Source organism: Scylla paramamosain, chromosome 21 (assembly GCF_035594125.1).
Source record: "Scylla paramamosain isolate STU-SP2022 chromosome 21, ASM3559412v1, whole genome shotgun sequence".
Lineage (NCBI taxonomy): Eukaryota > Metazoa > Arthropoda > Malacostraca > Decapoda > Portunidae > Scylla > Scylla paramamosain.
The window spans coordinates 14,816,925-14,842,325 of NC_087171.1; the positions used below are offsets into that span (position 1 = coordinate 14,816,925).

Sequence of the window (25,401 nt, forward strand, 5' to 3'; positions counted from 1 at the left end):
AATCAGTGAGAGTGATGACGTCAAGTGACACTTTTCAAGGTGCGTCATCGTCACGCGCGCCTATCGAGCCTACACCAGGAAACAGGCAGCGAGTCGTTCCTACTCCCAAGTAGCAGCAGGGAGTAGTAGACAAAGAAGGCCTTGGTGGCAACACGTGGGTTATTTATAGTGCTGAGAAACGCGTCATTGCTGTGTGGCTTTCTGGTTTCTTTCACGTATTGCTTGACGGTGAGTGAAGTGTTTTTTAGCATGTTCTGTTATCTTTAACCACTAGTCGGCCGTTTCCATGGGCGCTACCCTATCATGTTAGTACTAGCACACTATGGTAGGATTTTCATCGTGTATGGCGGTTCATGAAGTTTCACTGGTGTATTTGGGAGTGTGTGAGTGCAGTGTTCTAGGTGTGTATATATCTGTAAACATTGACCTGTCATATAATTTGCTTTTATTTGGACTACAAACACTTGCTAGTCATATTATTTAGTGTTGTCAAACCTGTCCAAGGTGTGTGGTTGGCCGTGGTGTTTAATAATGTAGTTTGTTCACTTAGTTTGAGTGTTGGGAGCGAGAGGGGAGGGAGGGGCAGTGGTGTGTGAAATCAGCCACAAGATGTCCTTTGAACACATGTAACCCATGTTTATGTGCCATTTGTCACTCACTGCTCCCTCTTGCTGTAAATGTAAGTATAACCTTTCTTCCTCACAACATAATTATGCATTTCTATAGATAAAAGAAAGTAGGGAAAACCATGGACACATTTTACCTATATTGATGTGCTTTTTCTTTCTCAAATATTCTCCATATTTATCTTATGGTTAAATGTAATGGAAACAAAATGTGGGAAGAGCATATATGAATTAACATAGATGGACAGAATAAGACATGAAGGGGTGAGAAGTACTGGTGTCTTAAGAGTTGGCTTGATGGAGAGGTCATTGTGTGTTAACATGGTTTGGGCATGTGGAGAGAATGGAGGACAGAAAACCAGTAAAGGGAACAATGTGGTCAGATGTGCATGGGGAAAAGTCAAGAGTGTTCTAGATGGATGGATGTAGCTGTGGTAGTATTCAGGGTTATAAGATATACAAAGTAAAATGGCTTTGAGGCCGAGCAGGACAAAATTTGTCTGACCTCACTGCCCATGCAGCCGTTGTCCACATCCAGGCAATCATGTCATTGCGTCATGTCATGAGCTGAGTGGTGCCTGAAGCTGTTACAAGAGGATCACACCTAGAGTGTATGAATTATGTGAAGAGAGCACTGAATGAGAGATGAATGACCCTGCTGTGTGATAGAGGTATGGACCCATTTAGGGTGTGGGGCACTCTGTAGGAAGTATCCTGCATCTATTGTAGTCTCAAGATTGGGGTAGGTGCAGGATAAGAAACCGTGTCATTATGTAAAGATAGGAGGTAAACCAGTGTGTGTTGTCAGGCCTTGCTGTGGAAATATGTGGCCTGCTGTGCTATACCTTATGGGTGTAGTTGGGTGGTCCATGAGACTGCCCCTTTCCACCACAGGCTGATAGCTAGAAGTGTGAATGATGTATGTGGTGTCTGAGGCATCTTGTGTAGAATTGCCAGCCTGTTATATAGATAGATATTTATCCAAACTCATTTTGCAGATTATGCATGGTACATCTGCAGTTTCATAGTGTTCTTAACAGTCTTACAGTAGTTTTCTAGAAGAGGCCATTAGACCTGTTTATCCATCTCTGTGCTTTCAGCTCTGGTTCTACTGATGATGGTGGCTGTATTAGTTATTATATTTTTTTTGAGACTGAATTTTAGCTTTATGGTTAAAAACTAAATCCTGATTTCTCCATGCTCTCTCAAAATTAATTTCAGACTATATCACTGTCTCGGCATTGATTACATACGTGCATAGTCAACTTCAGGTATTAATAACTTTATTACAGAAGGAGCTCTTCCTTTTATCTTGCCTTGACCTTTCTTTATATATTTTCATGGAATGCCCTCTCATTTATCTTCTCGTGTTATGAAGATATCCTTGTACCTGCCCTATTCATACACTCCAGACAGAATCTTGTATCTCTCGATCGTGTCTCCTTGTACCCTCCTGTAAGCCAACGTTGGCGGCTCCAGCTTCCACAACTGCTCTTCATACGTTAGGCTCCTTAGGGACGGTATCTGTTTGTTTGTTCTCTGTAGGTTTTCCACTGCTTCTAGGTCTTTTATTAGATGAGGTGCCCAGACTTGATTTGTATACTCTTTATTTGGTCTGACTAGTGCTACATACATAAAGATCTCGTCCAATGTCACAAATGTCCTCCTTATAATTCCAACTATGCTATTTCTTTTATTGCTTACCCAGTACACAAGAAGTTCATGGATTGGTGGGAATATGCAGTTTTATGGTAGGAAAAGCAAATATGTACTACTTTAAACAAAGTGAATGGCTTTTGCCCCAAGCTTGGACTCCTCAAAATTCATGCTAACTGCCATATATCAGTCTTTCAGCCATGTAACATTAAGTATAGTATTCTTAGTCAAACTGAAGGTGTAATCTCTATAATCCATCTCTATCTCTGTAATCTATAATTCATTAATTCTTAGCTTGCTACCAGAGCCTACATCTGCCACCTTGTCGCTTTTTGGAAAGTACTGTTTGTAACCTCATTGTTGATTGGTCTGTGGCTGAGCCTGTCCTCTGCTTAGTGCAGATGTTGGCCTTTCTAAACTACAAGTGTTGCTTCTCTTCCTGTATCTCCCTATTTTGTGCAATATTTACCTGCTTTCTTGGTCATTGGACAAAAGAATGATAGTTGATTATGATTGTATTATAATTAGCAAGGAATTATTGAGATTATATGAGCTGAAGTCTTGAATGGAGTGGAAAAGTGTCCAAATAAATTTTTGTTTTATGTTTCTTTTTCATGAAATTATCATAATACTATAAATTGAAAAAGTGGTATGTAAAAGAGTATGTATGAAACACATCAGTGTTATATTTTTAGTTATGGTGGAGAGAAAGACTGGTAAACAGCCTTTCATCTAAAGCACAAGACAGCAGTGACAATATCAAGCTACTGCTGTCTTGCTCCTACAGCTTAGGAGAAAAAGTTACTGCCCTTCCTTTCCATTTTATTTAAAATTGGATACTACCATCATTTTCTGAAGTTTCTTCATCACACACCTCAATGATATCTTAGGTACTTTCTTAAAGGGAATCATCAGCCTGGTTCATAAATAGATAGGAGGGAAATCTGTGAATGGCAAAAATGCAAGTGTGGTGGGAGAAATGTAACTAAATCAGTCAGTAAAGGTGAATATTTCTTGTGTCATGCATGACATACACTATTGCATTTTTTTGACAGTGGATATGATTATGAGGACAAAATAGTGGGGTGAAGTAGCATCCATTAGTAAGATGATATAATATATTTGGCAGCTTTTTAAATTAATTTTTATATTTTTAATGTAGCATGATTTTCATTGGGGATTACCTCCAAATTCAGATTTTTAGCTGCCAGGCACCAAATATTCTGAAGCATGCAGTTTATGCAGTGTAGTCCACTGTGGTGCACTGCCAATGTTAGTCACATGTAAGAACAGGTTAAGACGCAAATGGAAGGAGGTATGGGACTTACTTGAGGTTCATATTTTTAATGAGCATTGACCTAGACAATGAATGCTGATTAGCAGACCTTTCTTTGAGTTATCATCCTGTGGCTGCTAGATATTTTGTCTTAGTGTGTATTTGTGTTCATTGATATTACTCTTATTGAAATAACAAAATTTGGCATTTAACAAAGTTTTTTTTTTATTAACTATGAATATTTATTAGTTACTATTATATATATTGGTTTTCACATTTAATGCATGATTTATTCATTTTTTAAAATATATATTTATTTTTTTCTCTGTTATCTATTGACTTCTATTTTTGTTTTGCAGGTAATCACCAACTCACAAGATGGCAGGTGGTATGCCAGACAGAAATTTCCTCATGACTGTCTTTCAACAGTAAGTTTCAGTGCTGTTTCCTTAAAATGATGTTGACATTTTCTAGACTCTTGTATTCCAGATCCTTCATACAGTGTATGGTGTTTTCTATTACAGGGTTGACAAAGATCGTAGTGGAGCAATTGATGCCCGGGAACTTCAGTCAGCACTATCTAATGGGAACTGGACACCATTCAACCCAGATACTGTAAAGCTGATGATTGGTAAGGCATCTCAAAATTGTATTCAATGCAACATTGCAAAAAAATTGTATTCAATTTCTGTTTAACTTTGTATTATGTAGTAGGAAGGATTTTTAAGGCTCATGTTGAATTCCAACAAAATCTTCCCATTTCCAGGAATGTTTGACAGGACAGGAGAAGGAACTATTAACTTCAATGAATTTGGAGCTTTATGGAAGTATGTCACAGACTGGCAGCAGTGTTTCCGCTCATTCGACAACGACAACTCTGGTAGTATAAACAAAACAGAACTCAAAACGGCCATCACAACTTTTGGATACAGGTTTGTATTTATCACTGAAGCCAATGTCCAAAGCTTAAGACTAAACTTTGCAGGATTAGCGATGTACCACTTTACAGCAAAATTTTACATTATGTGTTTGAAAACTGAATTTCAACAGAAGTTATATATATATATATATATATATATATATATATATATATATATATATATATATATATATATATATATATATATATATATATATATATAAAACACACATCTATATGGCTCCATTCACACTGGCCTATTTTTTTGTGGCAAAAAGGTTGTGGTGGGCAGAGCCATTTTTCCAACTACACTGCTGTGGCCAGTGATAGAAACCATTATTTCAAATGGCAGCATACACACAAGCTACTATCAGTTATTGCCACCCTGCCTCCCACTGCTTTCCCTGTCTTGTCCTGTTTGTCACATTGTCAAGTACTCCTTTCCTTGAGTGGGAAGAATACCAAAAGAGTTGTTTGACTGAAATATTGATCACAGAGGTGGAGAAGAGACCAACACAATGTGATTTAAGTCTGAAGGAATACAGTGACAAGAATATTAAAGAAAATAATGTGTAGAATGCTCCATTCAGTAGTCTTTTACTAACTATGGGCTGCACCCAGTACTTTCTGCACTTTTTGCATTTAATTTTACAGTGAGCAGAGACAGCTGTTACTTCCATGAGATCCATGACACTTACCTCATTTGTGGCCACCACTGAGTGGCTAGTGTGCACAATGCTTCTACTCATCATCTTTTGTGGTACCCAGACTAAAAAAGTAGCTTGTGTGAATCCAGCCTTAGAGAATGCAGGTGTTTACCTTGAGAAAGATGAACAGATTTGATATTTGTCACCTTTTCACAGAGAAGTTTTAACATAAAAGATCATGAGTGATGAATAAATGTAGCAAAGTCTGACTAGATGTTAGATATTTGATGTAGAGTGATACTGGATGTACTCAAGAATCAGCCAGTTAACATAAAATACTATATATATTTGATTAATGTGCCCTTTTGTTCACAGGTTTTCTGATCAGTTCTTTGACATCTTGATAAAGCGCTTTGACAGATCTGGCAAGGGGCTTATATATTTTGATGACTTTATTCAGTGCTGCATTTCCCTTCATGTGAGTATTAACATTTTTTTTGTTGTTTAATTTACAATAAATGTTCTGTTCATAACTCCAGCTCCCTTAAATAAAACAGCAGGACTAAAACCTGATATTGAAAGTCAGCCTCCTTTTCTACACATTAGATGTTAAAGTTCCAGTGCTGGATGAAATATAGAGTTACAGATTTGGTGAATAATTGGCACTCAGAGCTTCTTAATTGTGAGGGTAATTGGTAATGGATCTAACAACTATTTCATCTAGTAGTGTGAATTCAAAATGTACTTCATGTAGCAATCATAAAAATGTTGTTGGAAGGGTTGGTATTATTTAAGGGTTTAGTTTAAATGCATCCCTATCTTCATATTAATTTTTTTTTTCTTTATCATTGGTTTTGCTCAGATTCATCACTTCAGAGCCTTTAGTATTCCCTTTACTGTCCACCTTTTTGATTACACAATATAGCTGGCTGTTCAGTTATATATATTGGTTACCCTGGCAAATCTTCATAGTTTCCTTTTGTATTGATGGAATAGGATGTATGTCTAACATGCTGAGCTATCCTCTGGTTAGGTTGGAGATAAAAGCTGGCTAGTGTATGCAGTTAGCAGAATTGGTAGAATGGTTGCCACAGGAGATGCAGTACCTAGGCATATATTAAGCCCATAATCACCAAGCAGTGTTATCAGCCACATTTAATTTCATTGACAAGATAATGAAAGTTGAAGGAAATAATGCCAAACAAGAGACTGTAGTGTAGTTGTGTGTTGAATAGTATGCTAACATCATGGTAAGAGTCAAGTTAGAATGGATTTGTGATGTTTTCAGTAATCATGAACACAGAATAACATATGCCATAGCCTTTCAAGAAGTTCAAGCTGCTAGATACCTTTTCTTGGCTCTAAGGGGGATGTCTGGCAGATATATAGGTAACTAGGTCATGCATCAGTAAAACATGAACCAACTTGTATGAAGAAAGCAATAACAGTATAACAGTATTTAGTAAGAATTGTTCCCACTTTTGCAGACATTGACCTCATCTTTTAGTCAGCATGACCAAGAGCAAAGAGGTGTTGCCACCTTTAGTTATGAACAGTTCATATCTGTGTTCTTTAGAGTGATGCAGTAATGACACATGCTCTCCAGTACATGTAGGTGAACTGGCCCATTATGCATGATTGGTGTTGCTATGTATGCACATAGCTATGTATATTCATAGGAGTAGTTTGCACCTGTGATTTTGGAGGCATAGTTCCAGAATCTTGTGCATTTGCCTCTGAGCTGAAGTAGAGAAGCTTCTTTGTTGATTGTATAAAAGCGTATAAAAGCCTGAGTTGTTGTGTTGTGAAATTTTATGAAGTGAAACAAGAACTCTTTACTTTGTTCACATTGCAGGTATTATACTGTCAGAAAATACCAAGAGAACATTTTTATAGCTGTATATATTTGAATGTAGAGAGTTCATTATTCACATCTTATTACAGTATGTATATACATTACTGTACATGTTTATAGTATGATAAGTTAGTGCATTCAAAGCTTTGTTCATATTTTCTGCCTTCTTTTTTTTGATAAAGTTATGGAAATTATCAAGAGATACGGTCTAACAGAGCTAGGATGTCATCCATATATTCTTTGGTTATGTATGCTTCTATGTGTACAAAATAGACTATTGGGTTTGTGCCATTAAATCCGACAGTGGTTATAGAACACTTGCCAGGACACTTGCCAAAAGTTAAATTAGAAAAAAAAAATAGAGAAATTTAGATGAAAGAATAGCTCTCTACATTGGTATCATTTACAAGAAGAGTCTGTAGAATGTAACAAATGCAAAGGAAGATTCCATCCTTCATACTAAAATCTCATCTGACGAGGAGGAAATAATATGCCCTCCAAAATAATTGTTTTCTCTGTTGCAATTTATTTATTTATTTTTTTTTTTCCATAAGCTCTTCCACGGTTGTATTCAGAAAACTGTACATTCATTTGGTTTCTTTGGGGATTGATCAGATAGCTGCTGTAAATAATATCAAGGACATGTAAAGTGTTAACAGTATCATATACTATCAAATACTTAGTAAATTAAAAATTTAGTGGATATAAATTAAGAGGAACAAATAGTACACTTAGTAAATTAAAAATTTAGTGGATATAATTAAGAGGAACAAATAGTATGATATTCTCTACATTATGATGAAAGTAAAACACTTTGATAGTAATTTTTTATCTGTAATATATGTGTACAATGTTGAGAACCACATATACAGCAATCAGAGTAATGTTTAAGATGCCTAGGTGCAATATTGGTCAATAAAGTGTGTAGGCAAGGGGGTTGGGAAGCTACTTACATGGGCATTATTATTATTCCCTGATCTCAGGCATGTTTCACAGCTAGAGGAATTTCTCCACATAGACCTAGCTGGCACGTGTTTTTCCCACAGCTCTTCTCTGCTCAAGATATCAGTCTTTATAAGCTGGGCACCCTACTCAATGGATGCCAGAGAGGAACCGTGTTTCTATGATGTGCATCTAGTGCTGTCACTGACAGGATCCTTTAATGCCTCTTCATTGTCAGAGAAATAGTATGTAGGGTCCTTTAATGGGAGATATCAGAGAATTTGTTTAGTGTCAGTCTACATTAGGACAGACTGGCAAAGAAACCCCTCAGTGTCAGTCTACATTAGGACAGACTGGCAAAGAAACCCCTCAAGTTGTCACCTTGTATAGAAGGGAATAAAACCATGGAAGATATCAAGGGAATTTGTTTAGACAAACATCAAGGGAATTTGTTTAGTGTCTGTCTACATTATCTCTGTGGTTTTAGTCCCTATACAAGGTGGCCACTTGAGGTTTCTTGGCCAAAAAGTTGGCTGTGTGGTGGGGGGCACAAGCAGGGGCACACACTTCTTACAACAATGTACATGTACAGAGCTGCCAAAACTGCAAATTTGTAAACTGGTCAGTAACATGCCAGGAGACAGGCTGAGTAGGCAGAATTTACTTCACATCCAGCAAAATTTGTTGTACACATTTTTAGAACAAATTTGTACAACGGTACAAAAATTCTAAATCATAACATTTTGTTCAGACGTTGTAGATGGACCCATGAGACAGGGCAGTATTGTTGTCCCCTTATCCTCCCTATATATTAATATATTCTCTAGAGGGAAGATTTGAATGAAAAAAGACTTTATAAAAAAACCCTTGATGGAACATTATGTGCATAGTAATACTTAAATACATTTTTCAAAAGACTGCTCTCTGTCCAGGGAACAAGCAGGACCCAGCATAAAAAAAAATTAAATTGTGGGGAGTCCTTAAAACTATGTACAGTAGGAAGCTTGTTTCTTGCAACACAGCAAGACCATAAGTCTGACACACAAGGAGCCTCCTAGACTATGTTGAATTATAGAGGATGAAGTGCAGCAGCTCAGGAGACACACCATTGAGTACAGGCACAGCAACCTGGAAAATTAATAAGTGTTCACCAATGCCCCTCTCTACACACCATAAGTAATTTAGTGCCACACATCTAATATTCATATTGCCATCTACACTAGTTAATTAAGACTTTAGAAGTACTTCAGACACATAGATGCTGCTGCTGATGGGATTGCATCAGGTGCCTGGAATGATGTCCAACAGCAGTGGAGGTTTTTTGCCTCTTCCATTTTCTGTCTAACAGCAGTGACGGTTTCGCCTCTTCCATTTTTCTGTAATGAAATTTGAGACAAAATTTGCAGAAGACAGTCATTCAAGTGTTATGCTTTTTGTTGTCATGCTAAGAACTCAGTCTGCTCTGAGCAACAAAGGTTTGTGATTATACTAGGTTAGGTGCCACTACCTGAGGCACTGAGGATGCACACTTATGGGAAACCTGTCTGTCATCTAAGTGATGTTCGTGCTCTTTAAAAAATATTAATAATCTCAGTTTGCTGTATGTAGGTTTTCAAAGAACCAGAATGTGTAGACCTAGCAGATAAGAACCTCACCCACTGACAGTACTGCCAGGCTTCACATCCTGAGGTGACAAAATTAGTGCAGAAGATTGACTTTTTTGTGGTAATCATGTTCTGTTCTATTAAGTATTTTACATTTCCCTTATATAATTTATTGCTTTTATTTGCTTAACAGTAGGTGCTCACTTATCTGTAACATGATTGTCACTGTGCATGACAAATTCACCAAAACAAAAGTCTAACAACTTCACAAAACTGGGTTTTTTTAACACAGCGAAGCCTTTCTTGAAATGTGTCAGTCAAACTATATTTGCTGTGAAACAAGGACCATGACAAACACTATGTAAAGCACTTACTTGTAAGAAAGTAATTTGCACAGTTGCTTTGTTATAACAATTTTGAAAAGAAGGATGTTAAACCCAACTGAATACATTGCTCAAGAGAGATTACACAATATTACACAATATTGAAGGTCTGCTAATTTGTAAATTGCTGTTGTGCAACTTCAAATACTATCGAAGGAGCAACAAGTGTTCTAGTCTCTTTAGATTGATAATTTTTCAGATCCATCATTAATTATTAATTAATTATTAATTAATTACCTTTGGTTCCATGCCTCCTGTCATTCATGTATAGAAAAGGAGTTACCAAGATCTCAGTTGGATACCAATCTGTATAATACAACTTTTAAATTTTGCCCTTACAGAATTTGACACAGCTCTTCAGTCAGCACGACACTGATCGGGATGGCATCATCCAAGTCTCCTATGAACAGTTCCTCCACATGGTATTCAGTCTCAGAGTTTAACTTGGTCTTTTCTCATCCACGGACTGTCTGACTGATGGCACAAGAGCAGCAGTTAGTGATGGCACATTCTTCAGACATTTACCATTGCTCCAATAAATTAGTTGTAAATATTACACTTGTTAAATGTTCTCACTGTGTGAGATGTTCTTAACTGGTTAAGAAAATGGAAATTCACCTACACTGTTTGATGTTTAAAAATTTTAACTAGTTAAGTTTCTCTTAATCCTAGAAAATAAACTAAAAGTATATTTAATATAGGTTGCTGCATGCAGGTATTTCTCCTTCATTCTCATTTGTGTACAACCCTCGACATATTAATTGTCCTAGAAACAATGTTGACATACATGTAAAGCCTCTGCTTTTGCGTCTGGGGAGGTTTCAGTTAATATATCAAACCTATGACCACTTTTGACAACAGTTGACATCAAATACACATTAACAACCATTTCACTGCTATATGAAACAATTAATGGCACCAGAAGAAATGCACAAAATCTTTATTAGCATCTACAAGAAAGGATATCAATACACATTAACAACCCTTTCACTGCTATATGAAACAAGTAACAGCACCAAAAATAATGCATGAAATATTTATTAGCATCTACAAGAAAGGAGAAAATTAAAAACAATAGATTTAGCAACTTTCCAGTTTAGGTGGGAGGTGGCTATAGAGCAAGTAAAGATGTCTCGGAAATAATTAGGCAGATGAGTACCAAATAGGTTAAAGGTGATAAGACCAGTCACATTCATAAGCACAACCCCTCTTCCCTGTTCTCTTCACACCAAAACCCTATCAAACCCCTCCACTATCACAACCCTTAAGGGCCTAGAAACAAAGATGTGAGGGAATAATTCCTATTGTATGCATGTAGACACCTTGTCTTGGCTATACCACTTTAAGGTGGATGTTTGCGTGTTGTACAGATATACTGAAATTAGGTTTAATGTTTTACCAAGCCTTCAATCAGTTTCAGTATGGGATGGCTTCCGGCTACATGCAAATAGTAATTAATGTAGGTTTTAAGTGATATTAGTCTGGAAACTTTTTTCCTTGATCATGAAGCCAATTTTTACAATAACTAGTTTACTAACTAGCTCATGAAGCCGATTTTTACAATAACTAGTTTACTAGCTATCATAGAAAAATATTGCCTTCATCAAATGTTAAGGACACTACTGAACAAATGTGCCACATGTTTGCACACGTGGTGAATTGAACTCTGCCTGAATTGCTTGAATTTAACTCTTGGACACATTATTATTGCATAATACTTGACCTGAACTCTCTCATTGTCTTACGTCCTATGCCAATCACCTAGTTCTTGCCAAAAGTCCTCTAGTTTTAATTCATAGCCATCAAATCTCATAAGACTCCTCTGGAAGGGAAACATTACATTACTTCACCTCTGCTCCATGAAAATTATTCTGGTTTTGGAAAAAACTTTGCCTAATGTAATTCCCTGTTTATTGCAAAGGATTTGCACTAATTTACTGAGCCCAGGTAGCACCATTAAGCTCTTAATTCACATGCAGGAAATGAAGTTACATTGAAGTGTCTGAACTGATTTGAAAGGTGACCTTGAAAGAATGATTGGTCAGGAATCTGTGTGTGTGTGTGTGTGTGTGTGTGTGTGTGTGTGTGTGTGTGTGTGTGTGTGTGTGTGTGTGTGTGTGTGTGTGTGTGTGTGTGTCCTTGCTACAAGACAGTCTGTTGAATTGTTTTTCTGTTGAAGTGGTGCTTATTTTGCTGGAATCTTACCAGCTACCAAGTTGCCTTAAAACTAGACTGGAATTATAGCTCATTTTACTTGATTTCTTGACAAAAAAAAATTACTGACAGTTGAGACTTTTCTTGCCTATAAATTATAGATATGACTACACATTTCAAGGCTCATTTCACAATTTACTTCCCCCTAAGGTCTCAATAATGAAGTTAAAAAAAATTAGTGGTTTTGCGTTTCCAAGAATGTTACCACCATCCCTTCCACCATCACCAGTGTGTAGTGCTGCTTCTATTACTTCTCATACACTATAATCTATTATGCATTAATCTTATTCTTAACCCACACATTCCTTGTAATTTTTAATGATTACTAATGTCCATTTCAGCCTAAGAGTATTTTATTGATGGCAAACATGAAACTGCCAATTACTTTTAACTTGACAAGGTTAGTTATGAAACTCCACAATTTAAGGTTTACAAATGTAAATATGTACATCTGTCCATGATTTATATTTTTATATGTGTCCATTAGTTCAGTCTGTTGAATAAAAATGATGGCTACATGCAGCACATGACTTACTAGCCACTCTCCTGCCCTGTCAGTTACGTTCTTATTAGTGCATACACCTCCAAGTTAAAATGATTGAATAATCAAAATGCTAGTACTTCAAAGTTCAGGATAGAAGTTCAGAACACTAGTCACCTGTAAAGCTTCCAGAGATCTGAGCAGAAAAAAAAAAAAAAGCTTATCACACGGAAATCACAAAGGAAACTACGCAGGACTAATTAGTAACACCATTTATGTATCCATCCAGCCGCGTACATTACAATACCTCCACTCAAATTCTAACCGCGACAGATCTTCAGGTTTCAGTGCTGGAGGGGGAAAAAAAAATGACTACAGTATGAGATTTTTCTTCTTGGGAGCATGGATGATTACAGAGGAGAGGCGAATATGAAATGCCTCATGATATTCTGCGTGTACGTACATAGATGGACAGAGGCACACTCATCTACTGTCCTTTCCTGCCAACCACCGTGTTAATATAACGTTTCACTCGTCTCAAGGGCATTCTTATGTTAATCGGAATCCCAACCTCATCGATTAAAGAAGAAACTAAATCTCCCGTGTGGAACAGTTTTACTCAGTTTGCGGTGCTTTATCTGCATAGAAAATGTGCTAAAATGTGCTAAATCCGTTTTCTTTATTTTAATAATTTTTGCTTCCCCCCCCCTCCTTTCGCTCTCTACCAACCTTTTGATTTAATCCACGGCTGGCTTCATAACCCACACTGGAAGCTGCTGCATGGGTGTGTTAGTCACGCAGTCCTTGGTCCATGTATTTACGAAGTATCTTCAAAACTGACCTGAAAATAAACAATAATTGGATGGAAAGCCTTTCACATCACCAACGGCAATCCTTTCATCCATCTTTACTTTTTTTTTTTCGTAAAGTCTTCGCAGGGCAAGTTGCTAGCATCCTTCACAGGTTACGGGAAGAATCACCACGGACTAGCAATAACAAATTACCTAAGAGTCCCCTACGTGTCTTAAAATTAAAAAGCTTTAACTTAACCCACCCTTTTAACTCGTAATCGGCGGCACGTGGAGAGAGGCTCTAGACAGTGAAATCCTCCCATAAATCCCAGTTACAGACAACCGAGTTATTTCAGTGTTAATTTTCAAGGGAGCGCAGCGCATTATCGCAACTCTTACGGGGTGACCATTATTCACATGTTTTGTTCTTGTACGCGACATGACTTCCTGTTAAAAGAAAAAAAAAACGAAACTAGTAATACTGGCATGTCAATTGGTGGACAAAGTGGAAATCATAGGCGTCTAAAGATTTCCCACGTTACAATCACCCTTGCGAACTCCTGGATAAAAATAATTCTCCGCTTTATTAGTTTCACTCTGCCTTATCACTCTTGGGAACCAGGTGAGAAATTTATTTCTGCTTATGAAACAAGGCGTCTCCACCACACATTGGGGAGGGGGGTTGGGAATAAAATCAACAGAATCTACCTAAATGCAAGCTAACTCTTAATCCTGGAAGGCTAGCCTCTTAATTCATTGGAATGCTACCCTTGCGGAGTACTAATCATACTGCGGGGAACAATCGAAAGAATACCTTGATGAGGAGCCTCGTCTTTTCAAGTTGCAAAGTATGAATCTCTCAGCGTCTGGCTGGCTACTGACGTGTAACGAACTACGCCCTAACCCACACTCGGTGGCGATTGGCCGGCGGATTGATACACGCGGAAGAATACGAATACGCATGTCTACGAAAGTAACATTAACTGTATTTCCAGTAAAACAACCTTGTTCTACAAAAATACTACGTAAATTGTCACATACATTGTAATGCAAAGCTACATATGCGTTCCTACATAAATTCAAGGATGGAACCAACTCTGTACTACTTTAATGAACTGAAAGGTGTTAGAAGTTTCATTGCCTCGATGAAGCGGTAATGAACTCATCACAGTGGACTTAGATCACCTGCTGGATAGACACACCAAGTTAATGACGACTCACTAACACTCCTACATCGATAAGTACACTATGTATCCTCTCTAACACTGAAAACAACATAGGTTTAAATTACTAGGTTCTGAGAAATAAACCCACGAAACTTTGAAGCGTTCTTGTGCGCACATTGTTACAGTGTGTTTTCTACGCGTTTCTCTCCTTACGTATCGCACATTCGCACATTACTTGCCTACGAGTATCATTAAGTCATTCTTAGACAATAGAAGTAGTCCAGCTACTGATACGCCAAGGAAGATAAGAGTCTATCTGTAGATCCCCCTTGTGGTACGCCTCGGAACGGCGACACTAGTTATGCGGGTGATTAAGAGGAGGATCACGCCCCGTCATAACACGAGAGGAGGGATATAAATGAGGGATAGTTTGTGCTACGCAAGAAGACAAATGTTTAGTAGGGATAGTGTGTTATATGAGGATACAAACACTTAGTAAACACACTGTAACCTGGGATTGACTGTATAAATCTAGATGAGGAAGAAGATAATTTGCCCGGTGCAAAACTGCCTATTTCAGGAAGACACTGAAGGTTAAAGAACTACTACTTATTATTAATATTATATTAACCCCACCCCTCTCCCTTTGCGGATTGTGAGTAGAATCGAAAAATGCTTATTCGTGGATCTGATCTTTGATGATTTACTTGGAAATAAGGGGACGGGGTTTGTCAAGGTAACACATGAAAGTGAGAAAAACTGAAGATCACGGTAATAGTAACATGTGTATCTGGATCACAACATTTAGTTTAATTTTTTTCCATGTGGTCGTGTATCATCAATCAATCAGTGAGTAATCCCCCTTGGTTCGTAAATATAATATTCCTAAGTACTGTTACTGCCTCTGCTTCTCTCTGCAAATAAATGTTTCAGTGATCTCCTTTGCTTTATTTTTGCAGCTCGAACTTCGCTTCATTCTAACACAAAGATTTCACCAACATGCCGATATGTTTAGGAATACGGCCTTTAGCAGGAAAGCTCCTCTATAGGCTTATTTTACCTAAGACAAATGAGAGACGACTAAAACATACATTAGACCGAGGAAAGGATTCGTAACGAGGGGCGATACAATTGTTAACTGCCTGACGCAGTTACCCATTAAGTCAAGGGATGGACGAGAGCCATTTTCTCTGTTGGATTGAAAGGCACCTTGGTGAACTAAACCTAATGGCCACGGCAAAGACTGGACGTGTGATGTTAATGTTTTAATGGTTACAATGGAACTTAAACACACACACCAATGTAATACTCGTAGAAACAAAACAAGGGCAGCTTACTACCAGGAAATACTGGTTTACGTGTCGCTTGATGGGATTAACTACGTGTTATTCATTATTCGTCCTTGCTTGGCACGTGTTCTTAGTGGCGAAACACCCGGCAGCATAACCACGATAGGGTGACGGAACACTACAAAGGTAAAGAGTGAAGATCCACCAATAGACTGACCTTGTAAATGCGTAGTAAAATGTTGATGAGTTTTTGTACTGAGTGTATAAATAAGTCGTAAATAGCTGAATGTTTCAAATGTTTCAACATAAAGAGAAGAAAATTTCTAAACTTTATATAACATTCTCACTATAATTATATCAATCCATTTCCTTTATCCTATATCCTCATACGTTCCGCCAAAGTAAAAAATAAATAAAGTAAATAAAAAAAAAAAAAATAAATAAATAAATAAATATATAAATAAACGAATGAAAAAAAACAAAAACGAATTACACACAAAAAAAAAAATAAAAAAAAGATAAATAAATAGATAAAAAAATGCTCTTCTAAAGTTTCTGCATTTGATCCCCACCACTTTTAAACAGGGTATATCAAAAGTTATTAGTATTTCTTACGATACTACCGTGGTTATAATGGTACTTGCTTACTTCCGAAGACGCCTATGATGGACAGCCGCAGTGTGCTAGTCTTGAGCAGCATGGTAGGAATTAGTACTGTAAACGAGGGTATATTGAAAAAAAAAAAAAAAAAAACGTCAGAGAGAGAGAGAGAGAGAGAGAGAGAGAGAGAGATGCCGTGATGGTCCCGTTCCCGCGCGTCACGTCCTGTTGTGAAAAATACCGTACATTATGACATACCTCTAAGTAAGGGATTATTTTTTTTACATCACCTCGTCGCCGCCTCGTCCTTACTTCGTTTCTCTGGTTATCGACTTCCTGTGCGGTACATATCTTTGCATACACTCATTTTTATTATTCATTTATCTATTTTACTTTCAGGAATAGAAAGGTTGCGCTCAAAGAGAAACATATTGGAGAAAATCAGTCAGTCGAAGGAAAATATTATGGTTTAACACAAGGTCAATCAGTCAGTCAGTCAGTTGGTGTGTATCAGGCATTCATTTATTAACTCAGCCAACTCTCTCTCTCTCTCTCTCTCTCTCTCTCTCTCTCTCTCTCTCTCTCACAAGGACGTAATATTCCCCGGCCATCTGATGCTCCCCCGCCCCTCTCCCTCCCTCCCTTAGTCCATCAATCTTCCCTTTAACGCCGAGTTTAAATTGGGGTCTGAAAAGTCAACTTCATTAAGGCCGCGTCCGAAGCTTCGCGCTGCGCCAGTGTTTGCTCAACCCTCCAGGAAAAAAACCATGTGGCTTTCATTTCTTTCCCTCTTCAGTTTCCTCTCACCCCCACCTCTCTCTTTCTCTCTCTCTCTCTCTCTCTCTCTCTCTCTCTCTCTCTCTCTCTCTCTCTCTCTCTCTCTCTCTCTCTCTCTCTGTGTGTGTGTATGTGTGTGTTCATGTCTTCAGTTTCCTCTCTCTCTCTCTCTCTCTCTCTCTCTCTCTCTCTCTCTCTCTCTCTCTGTGTGTGTGTATGTGTGTGTGTGTTCCTGTCTTCTCTCTTTTCTTTTCCTTCCTCTCCCCCTCTCTGTTTTCCTGTCTCCTCCCTCTTCAGTTTTCTCCCTCTCCCTCTATTCTGTCTTCTCCCTCTTCTGTTCTCCCCCTCCCTCCCTCTGTCCCTGTCTTTTCTACCTCAGATGATATGTACGTTTCTTTTTTATTGTTATGTACACATGAAAAAAAAAAACGAAAAAATAGAGAAAAACTGAAAAAAATAAAAGGAGAGAAAAACAAAAACGAATATCCCTAAGTTTCTTGTCTATGCTCTCTAAGAGAGAGAGAGAGAGAGAGAGAGAGAGAGAGAGAGAGAGAGAGAGAGAGAACGAAAACACGGGAATTAAGGAAGAAAAGAAGGACGGAAGGAAATGAAAAGCGGAAGGAAAGATTATTATAAAGAGCTCGACCATCAGCTGTTTCCGGAACCGTACCGCACATACACAAAGCAGCTTAGCATTTTCCGTCTGGACAATAATAAGGTGATGTATGAAGCCGACCTTTTCACTCACTGGTATTAAGTAAAATAAAATAAAAATAATAATAATAATAATAAACACATCGTAGCATTGATTAATTTACTGCATATATATATATATATATATATATATATATATATATATATATATATATATATATATATATATATATATATATATATATATATATATATATATATATATATATATATATATATATATATATAGGATGTTGCATAGCGGGCAAGTATTTTGAAACACTTCAGTCTCTCATAAGAACTGATTCGAAAAGCCTCAGAGGTGATTAGTCTGGTTTCTCATTGATTTTTTCTTCCATTAATGATGTAGCGTGCTTGTTAAACTACCACTGTGTCATTTTCCTTTTACTTTTTTCTTCCTCATTCATTTCTTCCTTCCCCCATTCCTGTTGACGCATATACTTCCTACCTTCTTTTGTGTTTGATTTCTTCTTGGCGTTCCTCGGGTTACGACAACTAGAACCATGAAAACATCCCTGAAAACCAGAATAACGTCCACTACAATCTTTTAAAAGTAGTCAAGGTAGCATACCGAAACGTTTGAGGACACGCTCCAAGGTTTACAAATGACAGGAGACCAGCACGTCGCGGCGCATCACAGATCGTTGAGTGCCTCGGGAAATCTGTTGTGCGATCTGTTGTGGGAGTGGCCGAACGCATCTGGGAGGAAGAGCGTCGGGCAGGAGGTCTGTTAACGCGGCCCGAAACGTAAAAACGCGGATACAATAATGGGTAAGGCTCGGAAACATTTTATTTCTGATCAGTCACTCCTGCCGCAAGCGCTACATCGCCACACACACACACACACACACACGAGTACACAAGTTATTACCGCACCAGTCACAAAATAAAGTACATACAGCGACATCTATCTATTAATATAAAACCTAAGTCACAGGGTTCCTCATCGCCTCAACAAAGAATAATCCCAAACAAAACAACACCAGACGATACATTATGGGGCAGGATTTTTGCGAGCGCGGGGGTGGACGGGCGAAATTATCTGTTATTGGCGGAATATGGTAATGCGCTATTGTTTGCATTAATTGAAATGGAAATTATGATAGAAATGGGAATTGCGTTATGACCCATCGCTTCGCCGGGCAGGGACGAAAGGAGGGGAAGGAGAGGAAGGAGGAGGGAAGGAAGGGAGGAGGACGGCGTACAGCGGGTGGGATTTCAGGTTCAGAGCAAGAGCCGTTCTTATTCCTTCTTTTTGGTATCCTCTAGTCGTTTCCATACCAAACTACTACTACTACTACTACTACTACTACTACTACTACTACTACTACTACTACATTGAGTCTCCCAGCTTTAGTCGTATGTTAGGAAGATTCCGCGTTGATGGTCATAAAGTGGTCATGAGGGGCGACCCACTGGGGCTCCAGCAAACTCTACGGAACCAGCGCTGTGTGGTGGCTGTAGGTGAGGTGATGCAACTGTCACTTAACGCAGACTGGGAAGAACAGTGGAGATAAGAACAAGAACAAGGACAAGAAGAACAAGAATAACGGCAAAGAGAATGAGAACGTGGACAAGAAGAACAAGAATGAGTACAAGTAAAACAAGAATAAGGAAAAGAAGAACAATAATGATGACAAAAGCAAGATGAACAAGGACAAAAAACTAGAACAAGGATAAGAAGAAGTAGAACAAGAACAAAAACAACGATGATTATATCAGACAAATTTTTTCCTGTTTTTTTTTTTTTTTGAAGGCGGTACAGGCAATAAAAACTACTACTACTTCTACTACTACTACTACTACTACTACTACTACTACTACTACTACTACTACTACTACTAATCGCTACTTAAAAAATTCCCCTAACTGTATTTTCCAGACAAATTATACACATCACGATAATCCTATTAGAGAGAGAGAGAGAGAGAGAGAGAGAGAGAGAGAGAGAGAGAGAGAGAGAGAGAGAGAGAGAGAGAGAGAGAGAGAGAGAGAGAGAGTAGTAATAATAATAATGTTGAGAAATGGTGAGGGAGAGGAGAGTGGGGGATGAAGTGAAGGAAAAAGAGAGAAAGAAGGAAGGGAAAAATAAACTAAATGGGGATGCCTAGGGGGAGGGAGGCCGAGGAGGAGGGAATGAAGGGAGAAAAGAGGGAGGGAGGGAGGGAGGGAGGGAGGGAGGGAGGAAGAGTGAATAAGAAGGGGAGGAAATAATGGCGGTATTTGGCATCTTTTGCGGGGGTGGGGTGTTGCCATCACCACAAACACGTAATTTCACTCCATTTGGACAAAAAAGAAAAGAAAAAAAAGACAATTAAACTTAACCAAAAAACAATAATACAAATCAGCAAAATAACTGAAATTACTAGACATTATCATCACAAAAATGTATGAAAAAAAAGACAATAAAAATTAATAAAGCCATTAATTATGCCTAACTATAACGAATGAGAGAGAGAGGGAAAGAAATTGAGAGAAAGAGGGAGGAAGGGAGAGAAAGGGAGGCGAGGATGAGGGAAACAGTGGGGACGAGGAGGGAGGGGGGAAGGGGAGGATGAGTGGGAGGCAGTTAAGGACAGGGGGAAGAGGGAAAGAGGGAGAGGGAGATGAAGAGATGGAAGAGTGAGAGTGGGAGAGGAAGGAATAGAGAGAGAGAGAGAGAGGGAGGGAGGGAGGGAGGGAGGGAGGGAGGAAATGTGACTTGTTTTCGAGCTGGACTCATCTTGTATTGATTTATGGAACAGGCGAAGTGACACACGCTCTCTGTATCGATCGAGGGCGCCGCGGTAACTCGATACAAGGCCCAAACATTTTACATAGCTGGCGGGAACTGTTAATAAGTGGATTAGGCAGTAGCTGGACGCGAGTACCTACCTATCAACCAGCACTACCTAACCTTACCTGACCTAATCTAACCTATTCTAACCTAACCTAACTTAGTACCTACCAACCAACACTGCTGTCCAATCACTTCGTTCCTCTTTGCCTTCTAAACTGGTCCGCTTCTCCCTCGCTCGTATCAATTAACGGAGGGAAAAAAAAAAAAAATATTAAAGTGAATGTGTGAAAGCCATAAATTGTGTACAGTGGAAAATAAAGTAATAAAGGCATAGAATGTTAATTTTTAAGGGTATTTTAAAACATGAGAGCTAAGGACAGGATGTGCTTTGAATGATGCGCTTCAGGCAAATAAAATACAAATAAAACACAAATGAAAATCTCCCTTTTGATGCAGATACCAAAAAAAAAAGAAAAAAAGGTCAATTGCTATCAAACAAGTCAGTAATGATAATAATAATAACGAAAAATATAATTCTTAATTAGATAATACATTAACAAAATAGTGAAATATATAATCAATTCACATAACTGGTTAAGCCCTTATTCGGGAATGTCACACCTATTAACTTTATGAGTTTTGTAATAAATAATTCTACTGTAAGCCATTTCTGGAATATCACATCTATTATCTTTTCGAGTCTTACAATAACTATCTGTTGAAGGAGGGAGAAGATCGAAGGGGAGACAAAAAGCGACAGAAACATTGACTTGAAGAAGAGTCACACATATTGGGGTCAACAGATTATGCAACAGAAAGGGACATCTGGAGAGAACTCGAGCGTGGCGCTAATCCATGACAACAGAAAACGGGAGAAGAAAACCAACCAGCGGGACACAACTTATTCATGTCACTAATCCCTGAAACTAGAAAAAAAAGGGAAAAAATAAAGAACAAAAGTAACACAACACAACACATACCACAACACAGCGCAACGCAACTCAGTACATCACTCTCCTCTCCTCCAACACTAGCCATCTGCCTCCCACCTCACTCCGCCTCCACACACAACCTCGGCGTCTGCGGATGACAAGCTAATTTCCCCGACCCTGACTCCAGACCGGCGGAAACAAATAAATAATAAAGCCTACATTACTCACGGATCAAAACAAAGGGAAGAGGATTCGTTTCTTGTCCAAATCTCCAGGTAGTTTCGGTAATTATAAGTGAGTGAACACAGATGCCCCAGGATGTTTGGAATTTATACTTACTGTACACACACACACTCACACACACACACACACACACACACACACACACACACACACACACATTATAATTGGTAGTTTCTTTAAGAAGTTTTGGATTTTCTAAAAGTAGTGTGAGGTTGAGAGAGAGAGAGAGAGAGAGAGAGAGAGAGAGAGAGAGAGAGAGAGAGAGAGAGAGAGAGAGAGAATAAGAATGTAACATAAGGGAAGCTGGAAGAAGCAACTGTATACGTGGCAGACCTTGTATAAAACATTCCTACCACTTATCATCCCACTAATATCTCAAAGGTTGAGGTTGCGTTATATTCTAACTTCATAGAAGCTGTTTAAGCGAGATACGAGATGTGAAGTTTCTAATTTAGATTATTAGTAAAGGATAGACCTAGAATATTCAATGGAGAAGAGGGGGACGGCTGGATGTCATTAAAGAAGAAGGGAATGTTGTGTCGAGTTGAAAGACGGAGGAATTTTATAGGCATTAAACAACACTAAGTTTGCTCTGTCCTAGTCAGAGATTACAAAGTCAGGCTTATGTGGCTTACCTGCTTGAGATGTTAATTCCTGAAGGGTTTGATGTCTAAGAAAAGACGTGGAAAAGTGCACGTTTTATCATAAGCGGAGGAGTGGATAGGACAATGAGTTAGGCTCAGATCATTGATGAATAACTGAATGATTTGGTGATATGACAAGGCCTTGAGGAGCACCACTGTTTTTTTTCTTTTTAACAGAGAACAGTGATCGTCCACCACAACAACAATCAGTAAAACAACAACAATCAGTAAAAAGAAGAAAAAAAAAAAAGAAAAATGCTTGGAACTGTTCTCAGACCTTCCTTGGAGTCTTCTGGACATATGATGAACAATGGCAACAGTCAAAGCTGGCTTCACATTCACCAACAGCTTCCGAAAAAGGGTTCAAATTCACATTCCAAGTAAGAAACATCTGCCTGATACTTTCATGAACTTTCTTTGGGACCACAACTCAGTATAATCAACGCCAACAAATTTACCTCCGACTTTCCATCCCGTAGCAACTCCTAAATGCATCGTGGATTCAAAATCATACTTATTCAGAGTAACGAATAAAGTTGAAGTAACGTTAAAAATATTCAATTACAATGATAAAAAAAAAATTTAATTTTGTAATAATGCTGGTGGTTTTCTTTTACAACAGCTAATTGTATCTAATGGTAAGGGATGAGACTGCTTAGGTTAGATTTAGTTAGCCTGTTAGGGTGGGAGTAGTTAGGTTAGGTAAGGTTAGGTCAAGTTGTGACGGTGGGACTGGTTAGGTTAAGTCGTGAGGGTGGGACTCGTTAGGTTAGCTTAGGCTAGGTCATGAGGGAGGGACTGGTTAGGTTAGGTCGTGAGGGTGGGCCTGGTTTGATGGATGTCTCGACGTAACCCGTGACAGCAGGCAACTCTCGTCATGCCTCCAATCGATGGAAGAATAATCCCTGACAGCCAGCAGGAATTTACAATGGTGGGGGGTACTTACTTGTCCAGGATTTCGCGCGGTTGTGTTCTCGACTCAGGCGTCAAAGCGTCCCCGACAGGTACCGTGGGGGGCGCCGACGGAGGGCTACAGCTGTGGTGGAGGCGCCGCAGCAGAGAAGCAGAGGAGTGACGCCTGGGAGCAAGAATCGCTAATATTAATTCCCTTCAACGGAGGGTAATTTCCACCCTCACCACCCCCGCACGAGGCACGCGTTTCCCTCCCTCTCCCTCTCCCTCACTTTCCTTTCCGCTCCTTTCCACCCACGCCCTTCACCCTCCATTCCAGCCCTCCTCTTCCCATCTCCCTCTCACCCCACCCTCACCCTCAACCGGCCCTTCCATCCTACAAAACAAGAAACCCGACACTTCACGCCACAGAAAGATGCAAAGAAAAAAAAAAAGTCACAATAACTGACGGCTGAAATTCTGGATTGTTAAATTCCCTAGGGCGTTGGGAGCCAGCGGGGGAGCCTACAGGGGAGGCGTGGGCGTTGGTCTAGGAGGGAGAGACAAGGGGATGGCATGGAGAGGCCTATAACAGTACTATATGCACCGCTACACCCCTCCCGGCGCCATTCTCCATCCGCGCAGACGCAGTGGTAGCGAGGGAGGTGCATTGTGGACGGCTGGTTAGGGATGGGTGTGCGGGAGGTAATGTATAGGCAGGCAATGACACACGCACTCGAGTGATGATGACGGATGCAGGAATAACAACAGGACTAATGGTTATCTTGTGAGCATTGTATTGCCCGGGAGGGAACGCGTAAACAAAGAATTCTGGGCTTGGTGGTGATTGTGGTAGTGCTTGTGTAAGAGGTGTGTTGTGTGTCTGTGTGTGTGTGTTTACATGACGTAAAGTTCCCTCTGTCTTTCCCTCTCTTACACACACACACACACACACACACACACACACAACCAAGAGATAACGTAAGAACTAACATCGAATATTCAATTCTCCTGAGCGGTGCCTGTTTGTAAGTACGTTCTTGATCGCTTGTTTACTGAACGCCTCGCCACGCAACACCTCCAGCAGCGGAGTGGCGGGGTTTTGACCTCAACAACGTAAGAAGGAGGAGGGGGAGAAGGAGGGATGGATACAAGTGACGTTAACATCTCGGTTCGGCTGCAACAAAGTGACGTGCCGCTTCCTTTTTTTCCCTGCCATCATCCCAAGACTAATCTCTCCTCCCTCCTTCCCTCTCCCTCCCCTCGGGTCTCACCTATCAAGAGCATAGCGGAGGCGGCGGCTCCAGGCGACGGTCTGGCTGCAGGGCACGAGCCGCGACCCCCTCCCAGGTGCAGCGTGAAGCACCTGGTGAGTCTCGTTCATTTGTCTCATGAGCACCTGAAGCCCGCGTCCGGACTCATGCTTCAGTACTTTTATACCATGACTAATTTCGGTTCAAACAAGTATGAATCCGGTTATTCTTCACAAGTTACTGGTAATGTTTGTAAGAAGCGGCGTTTTTTCTTACTTATTTTTTTTCAAGCAGTGCGGTGGACGCGATTCATGAAGGGCTTGTCATTGAAACACATAGACGCCTCGACTCAGCCCAGCCTCCACGCACACAATGAGCCGTGAAGGTGTAATGGTAATCAAGGCATTGCTTATTTATGGTACTGTTATTACTGCTACTTCTATTGCTTTCCCTTCTCTTAATATTCCTCCTCCTCCTCCTCTTCACACTCTTACGATGACCACAAACCATTGTTACCACCACTGTCGCCACCAATATTCCGTCGTTCTGCTACCACTACTATAACTATTGCTCCAAATAAATGGCAATACATGTTACATCAATCATGTCCCGAATTCTGTAGACTTACTGAATTACGGTAAAAATAGTATTCTTATGTATTTATCGCTGTTGCAGTGGTGGTGGTGGTGGTGGTGTAATAATAACGATACTAACGTGTG

General features: G+C 39.3%; 2 protein-coding genes across 6 annotated transcripts; one reads left to right on the top strand and one right to left on the bottom strand.

Annotated features, from left to right (window-relative positions):
- Nucleotides 1-12,644, top strand: LOC135111076 (programmed cell death protein 6-like). 5 transcript variants are annotated; one of them, XR_010273549.1, is made up of 7 exons: nt 1-228; nt 3,918-3,986; nt 4,083-4,189; nt 4,325-4,490; nt 5,500-5,602; nt 6,612-8,253; nt 8,296-10,293. XR_010273549.1 is itself a non-coding variant. In XM_064024005.1 (7 exons), the coding sequence occupies exons 3-7, from the start codon at nt 3,937-3,939 to the stop codon at nt 10,349-10,351; spliced, it is 528 nt and encodes a 175-aa protein (XP_063880075.1). In that variant the 5' UTR covers nt 19-228; nt 2,335-2,377; nt 3,918-3,936; the 3' UTR covers nt 10,352-12,644. The 5 variants fall into 5 exon arrangements, 4 of the variants coding, with proteins under 4 accessions (XP_063880073.1, XP_063880074.1, XP_063880075.1 ...); XM_064024005.1 differs by lacking the exon at nt 6,612-8,253 and adding an exon at nt 2,335-2,377 and having other exon boundaries at nt 19-228; nt 10,250-12,644; XM_064024003.1 differs by lacking the exon at nt 6,612-8,253 and having other exon boundaries at nt 10,250-12,644.
- Nucleotides 10,248-24,861, bottom strand: LOC135111077 (uncharacterized). Its single transcript, XM_064024007.1, has 4 exons — nt 24,704-24,861; nt 23,485-23,616; nt 13,333-13,444; nt 10,248-10,382 (listed from the first exon to the last, which is right to left on the bottom strand). Exons 1-3 carry the CDS (start codon nt 24,820-24,822, stop codon nt 13,393-13,395), a joined length of 303 nt encoding a protein of 100 aa, XP_063880077.1. The 5' UTR covers nt 24,823-24,861; the 3' UTR covers nt 10,248-10,382; nt 13,333-13,392.
- Nucleotides 24,862-25,401: the final 540 nt, after the last annotated feature.

Excerpts from the sequence above, each read along its gene's own strand:
- LOC135111076 (XM_064024003.1), top strand. The coding sequence starts at position 3,937 with ATGGCAGGTGGTATGCCAGACAGAAATTTCCTCATGACTGTCTTTCAA. Across the intron at positions 4,491-5,499 it reads ATCACAACTTTTGGATACAG|GTTTTCTGATCAGTTCTTTG; the intron begins GTTTGTATTTAT and ends TTTTGTTCACAG. Across the intron at positions 5,603-10,249 it reads AGTGCTGCATTTCCCTTCAT|AATTTGACACAGCTCTTCAG; the intron begins GTGAGTATTAAC and ends TTGCCCTTACAG.
- LOC135111077 (XM_064024007.1), bottom strand. The coding sequence starts at position 24,822 with ATGAGACAAATGAACGAGACTCACCAGGTGCTTCACGCTGCACCTGGG. Across the intron at positions 23,617-24,703 it reads CTCCGCTATGCTCTTGATAG|GCGTCACTCCTCTGCTTCTC; the intron begins GTGAGACCCGAG and ends TCTTGCTCCCAG. Across the intron at positions 13,445-23,484 it reads CCGCGCGAAATCCTGGACAA|GTCAGTTTTGAAGATACTTC; the intron begins GTAAGTACCCCC and ends GTTTATTTTCAG.